Here is an 11,639-nt window from a genome sequence, read left to right as displayed (position 1 = left end):
AGGAAACCTCGAAAGAGAGATCTGGTACCATCAAACTTGGCAGGGAGGCTAATCTTTGGTTCCCTTGGGGAGTTTTGAACCCCCGCCGCTTGTTCTCGTAATGTTAATATAGTAGCCTCAAGTTGATGAACCCGTTGTGATAACTCCTCATATTGATGAGCTTTCTCAGTACTGACTTGTTGAAGATCCCCGAGTAGCCTTTGATTTTCTTGCTCTAATGCCAAAAACTTAGTGGTGAGCATATCGAGCTCCGAAAGGACACGCATATACTCTTGCTTGCTGACCGACTCCATAACCGCGGGGGAAAAAGAAAGAAGGATAAAGAAGAAAGCTTGCTAGGGTTATTGGAGAAAGGGAAAAGAATTATTCGGTTCAAACTGTCGTGACTCTTGAGTAGGAAGCAGAGAGAGAGCGATGGCGATAGAGATAACGATAACGATAGAGATGGCGAGAGTGGTAGAGATAGCGATAGTGATAGCAAAAGAGAGTGAAAGAGGGAGAGAGTGCGAAAGAGAGAAAAGTATAAGTCAGAGATAAGAAATGGGAATGCGATTATATTATGAGAAAGAAGATTACAAGGAGTAGGCTAAGGGCTAAAGACTGGTGTTGAACCGAATGAGTTGTGATGAGTGTATGGACTCTTATTTATAGGCCCTTATGGAGTATTCTAGAATGTTCTAGAATATTTTAGATATTTATGAATAATAATAATAATAAATATAATCATGAAATATTCAAGAACATTCTAGAATAATCTAGAATGTTCTAAATATCTCGTAATAACTAAACATATAATTATTATGATTACATCTCACATATGTTATTACAATGGTTAAAGTACAATATGTAAACCAAGAGGTTATGGGTTCGATTCCTGGTTCGCCAAGATGAATGTCATGATAAGACAAGATGTGTCTTCATGACATATCCCCTCTTTTTAAGAACAACCTTTTGCTATGAGTCTTGCTTTAAAACAATCAAGGCTACAAATTCCACATTACGCTTGACTTTATAAATCCACTTGGTGGCAATTGCTTTTCCACCTTTAGGAGATCATGTGACTCTCAAGTGTCGTTCTTATGGATAGACTCGAGTTCGGGTTTCATGGCTTCAACCCAACGATCATGTGTTAATGCATCCTGAAGAGATAAAAGCAAATTTCAGGGATAAAAGCATGATGCACATAATGTGGTTCAGCTTGTTGATTGGTTGACTGGGTTTTACCTTGAAGAGTAAATGTGAGTTTGTTGTCCACAAGGGTTTTGATAAACCATTCAATGACTATTTTTGCTTGCTTAGAAGAGGCTTGTTCTTCCTCCAATTCCATCTCAACATGATGTTGATCAATGACCTATAAATTAACATTATTATCATCAATCACATCATTAGAACTTGTCACAAGACATCAAGAGACTTAACCACACTTAATCACACGACCAAATAAACAAGAGATCACCAAACGTCTCAAATGCAATCAATTCATGTTTGGGAAGAGTACAAGAATTAAGGAAGGGTTTGAAGAGTTGAAGAGTACCATATGATTTAGAGGAGAATGAAAGGCTTAATATTTGGCTAAGATGAGAGAATAAGGAAGTCATTCTAAAAGGTTTATAGGCTCCCCCCCCTTTGTACTTGTTTTAGATTAAACGGTATTACATTTACCTTTATATCTTTTTACTTTTAAGGATTTTCTGAATGTTTTCCTAGTGCCTATGAGGAACCTTTATATATATGGACCTTTGCATTTGGTTTGAGATGTCCTATTGATACTTGATAGTAACAAATCAGCGAGCCCATGTTTATGAATATTCTTTATTTGATGAATCTTGTGCAAATGGTTTGCTGAATGCTAGTGTTCTATAGGTTGTGTTTATGGTATCAAACCTTACTTTCTGCTTTGTTGAATTTCAAACGCTAACAAGGTCTCTTACTTCAAGAAACATTAGTTGATAAAAAAGTAAATAGGACTATCAAGCTGAATTTGAATTAAGTCATGCAAATGAAAAAACTCGGTTGCAAATTGAAATGTGCATTGTGAACATAGGGATACAAGTTGAAATTGAACCTACGTGGTGTTTGTCAATGTCTTGGGTTGGACACTTGTGCTTAACAATTGTGGATGACTAAGTATTTTTGGACTATTTTGGGTTTACCCATCGTGGTAGGGGTTGATTGGCTTTTTTGTGATATTTCGGCACTTTTAGGGGGTTGGAATTACATATTAATCTTGAAAATTTTACAGTTTGTGGTTCTAGACATGTTAATAGATTTGGCCAGTTAGTTTTCTTTGTGCATCAAATATGTTTTTTTCTCATTTTCTTATAGGTTCAATAAGAACTACATTAGTTAGAATTATGAGTTGAGGGTTTTCGCTAAGTTCTTGGAGCCCATATCAATCATTCTTGTTCAAATTCCATCATTATAGCGGCAAAATAAATAACTTGAGTGCTAGGTGGAATTGTACAATAGCTATATTGTTATACTAATCCTTCCTATCCTATGATGCACAAATTTAAGAGAACCCATGAGGCAAGACTCTTGCCTCAATCATGGTGTTCCTTGAGTTGGCTTCCACTTGGTACTTGAGTGACTTGAAGTAAGGGTTGTTAACTTCATCAAACCTTGTCAACTAGCTATTGCCAGTCTTGAAGGTTAGGTTATTCCATCACACCCAACTTTTGAAGGACAAAGTTGTGCCACTAGCCTTCATGTTCCTTTTCACGGGGTCAACATGATAATTAACAATTTCCTTCATGTTATATTGTTGTGGGGATTGGACAAATAGGGGCAAGGTAGACAATGGTGGGTGTCAATCATTGTTGAGCATTCCGATATTACTTAGGGTCTCACCTATTCTCTCTCTTGATCTTACACATGCTTACTTCTAACAAAGAGCTTCGAATTGTTAGCATGTACTAATCACTGTAATGAATGTTTAACAAAAGAATGGAAAATACCAATGAAATCAACAAACACAATGCTACCAACAATAGAGCACTTTTGGCACTCAACAATCAACTTAATATTAAAAGGGATATACATCGTCACTCAACCTTTTGGCTTGGGTAGGTGTGGGATTGACGTAAGGTTAACACTCCCTCCAACCTAATGAGTACAACCACATGGGCACACTATGTTTGGTCTGGAATGCTTACGTGGAAACCAAGATTGTAGGGGGAAAATGGTCGGGAGCAACAAGAGGAGTTGGAAAGGAAGGAGTTAAGACTTTGGTGTAGGAGGGGGTGGACTCAGAGAGTGGTATGTGATGCTTAAAATATAGGTGAGGTGAAGGTGGGAGTGCATATCATCGAATTTGAACAAGTAGGAGTGGTAAGATGTATGGGTTTTGTGAGAGTTTAGAGAAGTAGTAGAGGAAATCAACAATGTTAATGGCGACTCATTTGTAGACCAATTTGGAAGTGAGGCTACACAACTAGTGGCCAAACTTGCTATAAAGTCGAAAGAAACAAGTGGCTACCATTGTCTCAAAATCTCCAAGTTTATGACAATATTTGGATTTCAAAAACCAATAATTGACAACCAACTTGGGTTTACGCTTGAGGTCAAAGAGAAGGTCCCAACACAATTGATCACATTCAAGGTACTTTGGGGCTTCCAAAATCGGGTTCCATAATAGGATCATTAATAATTTTAAAAGCACTAGATTGTTGCTCGGATGATAGTCTTTGGTACGTTCAAGTAATTTTATATAAAAATCTTCATGACTAAGAAGGGCATATGCTTCTCCGAATGTTTGACATGATAATGGGAGATATACTATTTTTATTTGCATGAGGTTCAGAGCCCTATAAAACATAAATGCCTCAAAAGAGGACCTAAAACCCTTAGTGTGTAACCCTCATATCCAGTTTCGAGAATGATCTCTTTCGATGAAACTCCAGGCTCCAGGAATTGTGGTTTAAAACCATGGTTTGAAGAAAAACCTATGACGCAAAGAAAGCCCTTACTCGAGGAAATGTTCGGCTCAAGGAAGAGCCCTTGCCCAAGGAAATATCTGGATCTCGACGAAAGTCCCGACTCAAGGAATGCCATGATTCGAGGAATCCCCCCTACCTCAATGAAATCACTTCCTCTTTTGCTAATGTCATGACACAACCTCAATGTCATTGTCACTCCATAGTGGCACTCAAGTGATTAACACAGGATCAGGGCTAATTACACCCATTCAACACAATAAGTTCTAGATTAAGGCTCAAGTAATCTCCTTACAACATAGGGTTTACAATGTGTACAATGTAATTACAAAGGAATTACAATCATGATTAACAAGGATTAGGCTCACTATAAGGATCACGGTCTTTAACAAGGCCCACAAAGGAATTACAATCATGATTAACAAGGATTAGGCTCAGTATAAGGATCACAATCTTTAACAAGGCCCACAAAGGAATTACAATCATGATTAACAAAGATTAGGTTCACGGTAAGGATTGCAATCTTTAACAAGGCCCACGTACGACTAATGGACATATTACCTCTTCTCATGCTAGGGTTCTTGTGCCACTTCAAGCTTCCTTCCTTGACCAAGCAAATTGATATCCAGCCTCTCTCTATAAAACTCACCCCCAACTCACTATGGTAGATTGAATGAAAAAGAAGAAGAAATGTAAACCCACAAGTTCTAAAACTATACCCTTAGAAAACAACACAAAAAACGAGGTACGAGAAGTGGCCCAAGACTTCACTCTCCCACCATGCTCAAGAAGTCCTAAAACTCAAGAAAGGAAGGAGGAATAATTCGGGCCCTTCAGTACTACCTATATTATTGTAGAAGTCAAAATGGCTTCGGTGAACAACTTTGTTGTGGAGAGTCATGATACCACTGAACGATAGAATGATACGTGCGTTAGGAATCTTGCATATGGGAAATCAAAGACTTGACATAAACCACATTCATAGCTCCTTGCACTAAATTTCTCAATTGCTATATTGGGTTAGTAAGTCAATGTAATCAAGTCCTCATGTAAAATGGTCAACTTCAAATTCTATGTTTGAATCTCATCTCACTATTGTAGAGGTTGGGCATGCAAGGTTGTTGTCTATGTGGGTTGTGATGTTTGTTAGACTATCATGTTGAGATGTGTTCAAAAGGGGAAACATGAAGGGAATTTAGTTTCCTGCTCAAAACAAATAGTTGAACAATTGGAGGAACAATTAAAGAAGGAATGGGTAGAAACATTGGATAACATCTTGAGCTAGCTTAATTGGTAAAGTCAATTGTTGTTATGCACAGGTTGGAGATGGCTCGTGTCTAAAGGTCGAGTGCAAGTTCGGCTAATATTGGAGTTGATCTCACTACTGAATATGTTGTGTTTGCAAGACATGTAGAATTTGTGGGTTTTGTCAAGTATGCAAGTCACATTAATATGTTGTGGTGTGGACAATGGAAAACATGAAGGGCAATTTGTTCCACAATTGTTGCCACATGCACAATCGTTGAGGACAGAATACATAGAAGCCTCGGAACATCAAACTAGGCTCCAATACATTATTAGAAAAGCCAGCTCCATATTTACCAAAGTACAATAACAAGGTGCCTAGAGCGAATTCTGGGTAGGAATTACACTATTGTGTTACTTAGAGGTGAGGAGTTTTGGTCCTTTCTTGTTCGTTTTAAATTTTGGGGTTTGGGCTAGGGAAGTTACCTCAGAGAGGAAGATTGACATTCAATGTGAGATAAGATTATGTCTCAATCCAAAGTGATTGAAGGAGGCAAAGGATCATTGAGGCATATGCACCCTTTATCAACCTTCAATCTCATTGAACATGTTCGATCTTCTCTAGCCCATCGAAAACCAAAGATTATTTGTAATCGTGGGGTCTATATTTGCAAGCCCACCTATACCTTTCTTGTATTGAAATATAATCCATCCAAATTTATTTTCAGATGTGCATCTGTGTTTGGAATTGAATGAACTAAACGAAAATATTCTTGTAAGTTTTGGAAACTCAAGAAGACAAGGGCATTCATATTGATTAAGAAACTATCATCTCAAATGTCTTACATCATTATCCTTTTATTCATATATGTATCCATAATCTTACATAAACAGTAATAGAATAGATGAGTCAATCACGCACAACTATGTATCGTGGTCCTTACACATTTTGACTTATAATTATAATCATGCCATTAATTCAAAAACTATGTGCATGCAACACATGCACATCCAACCATGTATTACTGAAAGTTTATACAAAAACCTTAAATAAAACCCAATAACTTGGGTTTTTGATGCGATGATGAGTTTTCACAACCACCATTACTAAATGACATACATTTAATGAATGTAAAGGAGATGTTGGTGATTTTTTCAAAGAGTTATCTTGGATTTCATCCCAGATAAGAGAGACCCCCATTTTCTTCCAAAATTATTGAATCCATAATATGCTAATACTGGTAACATAAGAGGTTACAGACATAATGTAGAGCTCCCATTTTTAGATAAGTCAAAGACATGGGACTTTTTGTATTTGGTGTGAAAATAGAACTTAAAGAAAATCTTTTTCCTGATCCAAAAGTTAATGCCATAATAATCCTCTGAAAAGATACAAGGAACTCACATATTCTGAAATAGCCTTCAAGTTTCACCGACATTATCTATAGTCTAAAGCCACCATCTCGGAATGTAAAGAAGGGGGTTCCCATATATTTACCCCTATTATATTAGGATTCTCATTGTCTATGAATCAAAACCTCACTAGATTGGAAATGCCTTTTAAGGACATCGTAATATGTCTCGTGTTTTCTTACTACAAAAATGAACCCTAAACCCAATTACCTTTGATTTTAGTTGTTTTTGAATGTTTTATGAGATCATAATGGCCCGATCCATGGTAGAAAACCTTTATAGGGTTCTCATTCCCATATTCCAACCCATATTCAGCTATGGATATGAGTCCCTTAGAGCTCTCATCATATAAATAAACTGTGATAGGCATCCTGCCGATGATATAAAAAGAAACCGGAAAATTGCTTTTAACAAAAGGTGCCAATGACAATAGCAACAAATGGATACAAGTAGACAAATATTAGAAATGTTGGTTCATTAATCCACTTACTTGAGCACATGTGAGGCCATCAATAGTTCAGGTTCTCCACCCCATGTGCCGTGTTCTCGCATTCTTTTCACATAATTGTCAAAATCTTCTTCAATGAACCTGAAAAAAGGAGTTCTCAAATCAAGCTTCACCATATATTGTATATACATCACAAAGATAGGGTATATATCTTTACCACTCAGAATCTGCCCGCCGACTTATGAGCTCATCAACTACCTGTACCATCAACAAATTTTGTAATCATGAGAGTCAAATTTGTTAGAAGATTGAGCAATGTTTAAAACTGAATTCACGTGTTACCTTACCAACAAACATGCTTGTATAAATACGCTGTCCAGCAGTTTACATAAAGGCTAGGCATTTATATATTGATAAAACCTAAGGTATTAGGTCCATAGAATACCCAACAAGACTTCAGTTGACCTCCTTCACCCTAATAGTTAATAGGCCTAGTCTACCCTTAATTAAACTAAGACCCAGTGAATGTTACTATGTGATGCTCTGATATGGATTATGTATGTTTATCATCCCTAGACAGCTAATCATTACATGATGGCCAAATATAGAGTTCATGAGGGATGAAATTGGGGTACATGACCTTGTCTCGGAGCTGATCCGCAAGTTCTCGTTGGGAGACTTTATCGGGAGCACATTGTCCCATCCTCAGACAAGCCCCATACGAAACAGCCCTAAATAAACATCGGCCATCTCCAGGTATGCCTGCAAAAACTTGTTTTAATTACAATTTTGCATTTGAAATTCTTCGCAATCCAAGTATAGAATATTGAATTAAAATTAAAGGGAAAAACATCAGAATATCCTCCAACTTGTAGGATGTTTACCAAAATACCCCTGAGTACAAAAATTGAGAATTACTTAGGGATATTCATTGTTATATTTTGACAACTTAAACGGTGTTTTGGTAAATATCCAAGTTAGGGGGCAGTTTGGTTTTTCCTGAAAAACAAAATTACGCACTAATGACTTCATAGTCTTTGAGGGCTTGCTTTCCTTGAGAGGCCTTTTGAGGAGTCTCGGAAACTCGAACTGTTTCAATTGACAAGGGAGTTGTCTCTTCCTTAACATTGCTTTCGGGTGTTGATTTGATATGGAAGCTTGAATAACAAGTACAAACACCAAAGGAAAGCCAAGCAGAATGTCTTCCATGAAGCCACCTAGCTGGCCTTGCATCCCATGCCACATTCCAAGATCCATCTATTAGACATGATGTTATGTTCGACCTTCCGATGCTTTTGTAGTAGAAAGTATTCGGAAAGCCCAGCCCTAGAAAATGGGTAAAAGAGGTATGTGATCCAACATCTCTTGCATTAGAAAATAGAGGGTCCTTATCGAACGGAGGAATGATATTATTCTTCTCAACTGATATCAATGGTTGATGTTGTGATGGTAACAATCCATGCCAGATAGTAGCATAGCTTACTTCATTGCCTTGTGTGCATGTCGTAGTGTGGTAATTACATGACCTTTTAAAAGACAGACCAATGTGGAAACTCGAACCTCGACTGGAGCTAAGTCGGTATACTCTGGTTGATGCCACATGCTTATGAGTGATTGTATGAGATGGGTATGCCTGAAGAGGGCTAATACAGTTGCATAATCGGAAACATATGGTTCCAACCATGATCTTCAGGATTCCAAACACTCATCCTCTCGCAGAGATCCTTTCAAACCGATGATAATGCAACCTGTTTAAACATGGCAATATTGGCAAAAGCACAATGTGGTGTATCGCCTCGCTTACATACACCAAACTTCGTACTTCAGGAAGAATTCTACACCAGAGTAAAACATAGTAAACTAAATGCCAGTCTAAACTGCTATGCAATTAAGTGTCTCCGACGTAAATGACAAGGAAAAAAATAACTCTGTTTTATGATTTTGAAAAACTTGTTGAAAACGATTACTACATTGAATACCAAATAATCAACAAAGGATGCTTTCAACTACTTAGAAACAGAAGAAAAACCATTATAATGCAAAGTAATACTTTTCAGCAAAAATCAAACAAGAAATGAAATGAGCATTGTTAGTGAATGTGAATTACATTAAAAAAGGTAAAAGAAAATTTAAAGAAACAAAACTCATTAATAGCTAGGATTAGATCAAGAAAACAGTCTAAAAAACGTTCGAAGAGTGAATCGCTCTAAACTCTGAACCCTAGCCATGTCTGGTATTGAAGAAACAGGGTCACCAAAGAAGAATGCCTTTGACAGTGTCATTTGTGTGTGTGTGTGTGTGTGTGTGTGTGTGTGTGTGTGTGTGTGTGAGAGAGAGAGAGAGAGAGAGAGAGAGAGAGAGAGAGCATACCTTCTTCTGCTTTCACAGTGTCATCATGTTCACGCCAGAATATGTTTATTTTCCTGTTGGGTTTTAGAGGGTTTTAGTGAATATTCCATGGAATCTTATAGTTCATTGCTTCTTAAGTTCGTCTATAGACCCCAACAAGAAGAAATGAGATGTTTCTATTGTTTCCCATCCATGCATGCCTAGGCCCATTTGGGTCCATCTAAGCCATTACCAAATTCAAGTACGCGAATCCACAGAAGGTCGTCAGTCCCAGGTGCAAGTTTTCCCTTCGGTCATCGACTATGTTTGTTCCCGAAATCCCCTTATGGTTTGCTCCCATCACTTTGAATGTGGTGTGATATAGTATTGTTAAGGAAGCCATGTTTCCTCGATGTTTAACCCATAAATACACTCTCTCTTTCTGTGTTGTGCCTTCTCATTTTTGGTTTCATATTGGGGTTGTATGCCACATTTTAACCTTCCATGTGCTAGTGTTCAAATCTTACCAACAACACTATTTATTAGATGACCCTACAAAGTGTAGGGATTGTGTGAGGCTCATGAACACATTATCTTTTGCCCTACTCGATTAGTTACATTCAAATCTCACTAACTACACTAATTTACTATCTGCCAATGCAATATGTAGGAAATCAAATCGACAGATGGAGGGGCCTTTTCCCACTTCATCGGCCCATCATTATGATTTGTTCTCTCTAAGTTTATGGCCAAACCACTGAGCATTTTTAGGTTTTATGTAGAAAGAAACAAAGGTATATTGATGACTTTTTATGAGGCCAAAATGGGGTATAAGACCAAAGAAGAAGACATTATATCTTAAGGGTGGGGATGAGAAGAAAGCAACCTTACCAAGAATATTACAAATGTTTTGAACCCATGGATTACATAGTGCTTGAAGTAGCCTACAATGTACCCCCTAATGTTCTTTCCCTTATATCACATAACATCTACATATTACGATGAATGTGCAAATCCCACATATGTATATTATGGTCTCTTGTCATAGATTTACATGAATTAAATGTGGATGTTGCAAGAGTACATGCATGATAAAGGATGTGATGGACTTCCCATTACGGGGTTCAAAAGACCAATAGAACTTAAAAACCAAGTCTATACAAACCACCAAATGAGCACTATATATATCAATGAGCTAAGTGTGAGTTCATTTGTGCTAGTTCTTCCATAAGCATATGACCAAACTTATGCTCGAAATGAAGGAAATGGAGAGCCAACTCATGGTCAATACGAGGCACATTATTAAACGGAGATCATTGAAGATGTTAAGAATCAAGCTCAACCTAGTCTAGTGTGTGAACACACCCTTGAGAATGTATGAACACTCAAAGGTCAAAATTCACACCACTACTCTCTATACATTAGTTGTGTCATAGAATCATATTCTATGACACATAACTAAAGAGTTTCCACATTCCCTATGACCGGTGAGCTTCGGTAGTTAATGAAGAGAGAGGGTGACTATATAAAGCACCCTCCTCCTACTTTGTAATGTGTCGGTTAATCTCCTTTGTAATATATACATCTTCTTGAGTATTCTATTTTCTATTCTATCTATCTTGTGTCTCTCTCCTCTCCTATTCTCTAACACAAACACACAACATACATCTCTAACCTATTCCACTGCACAGAATCACCATCAACTCTTTACATGGTATCAAAGCGCTTTGGTAGCTCAATCTAGCCCATCCTCCTGTGTTGTGTCTACGTCGACGATTTAAAGAAATCCGACTCATCGCTATCGTAGTGCCGCTACATAGCTCGTGTTCGAAAGAGAAGGAAAAGAAGAAAGAAATCTACATCGACAGAATGAATACTCAAATGGGGAGCGCTCTCCCTAGCGAGAAGTTGGATAGAAACAACTTTGCATCTTGGGAGTAAAATATGCACCAATACCTTGTCAGCCAAGGTTATTGGTGCTACATCAAAGGAGCACAAGAAAATCAACCCGACCCAACAACTTCCATATACTCAACATGGGAGCAAGCCCGCAAGCTGCAGGATGTATTGCTTGGCGACATGTGTTCATGACCATATGCTTGTCTATATTCGAGAAGCCAAGACGCCAAAGGAAGCTTGGGAGAATCTCAACAAGATATTCGCCGCCAATACGATGGCACGAAAGCTTCAACTACGCCAAGAGTTGAACAATATCCAACAACAAGACATGTCCATCACAAAGCTACACCTTGAAGATCAATGAGCATTGT

At 37.8% G+C, this 11,639-nt stretch overlaps 1 protein-coding gene across 3 annotated transcripts; it reads right to left on the bottom strand.

The window, feature by feature from the left end:
* Positions 1–6,301: 6,301 nt before the first annotated feature.
* On the bottom strand, positions 6,302–9,507 carry LOC147862791 (OVARIAN TUMOR DOMAIN-containing deubiquitinating enzyme 4-like). 3 transcript variants are annotated; one of them, XM_087321900.1, is made up of 6 exons: positions 9,412–9,507; positions 8,062–8,789; positions 7,682–7,803; positions 7,259–7,299; positions 7,084–7,182; positions 6,302–6,964 (listed from the first exon to the last, which is right to left on the bottom strand). In XM_087321900.1, exons 2-6 carry the CDS (start codon positions 8,723–8,725, stop codon positions 6,790–6,792), a joined length of 1,101 nt encoding a protein of 366 aa, XP_087178026.1. In that variant the 5' UTR covers positions 8,726–8,789; positions 9,412–9,507; the 3' UTR covers positions 6,302–6,789. The 3 variants fall into 3 exon arrangements, with proteins under 3 accessions (XP_087178026.1, XP_087178025.1, XP_087178024.1); XM_087321899.1 differs by having other exon boundaries at positions 8,062–8,836; positions 9,412–9,433; XM_087321898.1 differs by having other exon boundaries at positions 8,062–8,840; positions 9,412–9,426.
* Positions 9,508–11,639: the final 2,132 nt, after the last annotated feature.

Source organism: Azolla caroliniana, unplaced genomic scaffold (assembly GCF_043228905.1).
Source record: "Azolla caroliniana isolate FFs.n. ecotype wild unplaced genomic scaffold, voAzoCaro1.0.p SCAF_6, whole genome shotgun sequence".
In the NCBI taxonomy this organism is placed as follows: Eukaryota; Viridiplantae; Streptophyta; class Polypodiopsida; order Salviniales; family Salviniaceae; genus Azolla; species Azolla caroliniana.
Note: the sequence above shows the minus strand (reverse complement) of the source record. Positions and strands in the feature narration are given on the sequence as shown.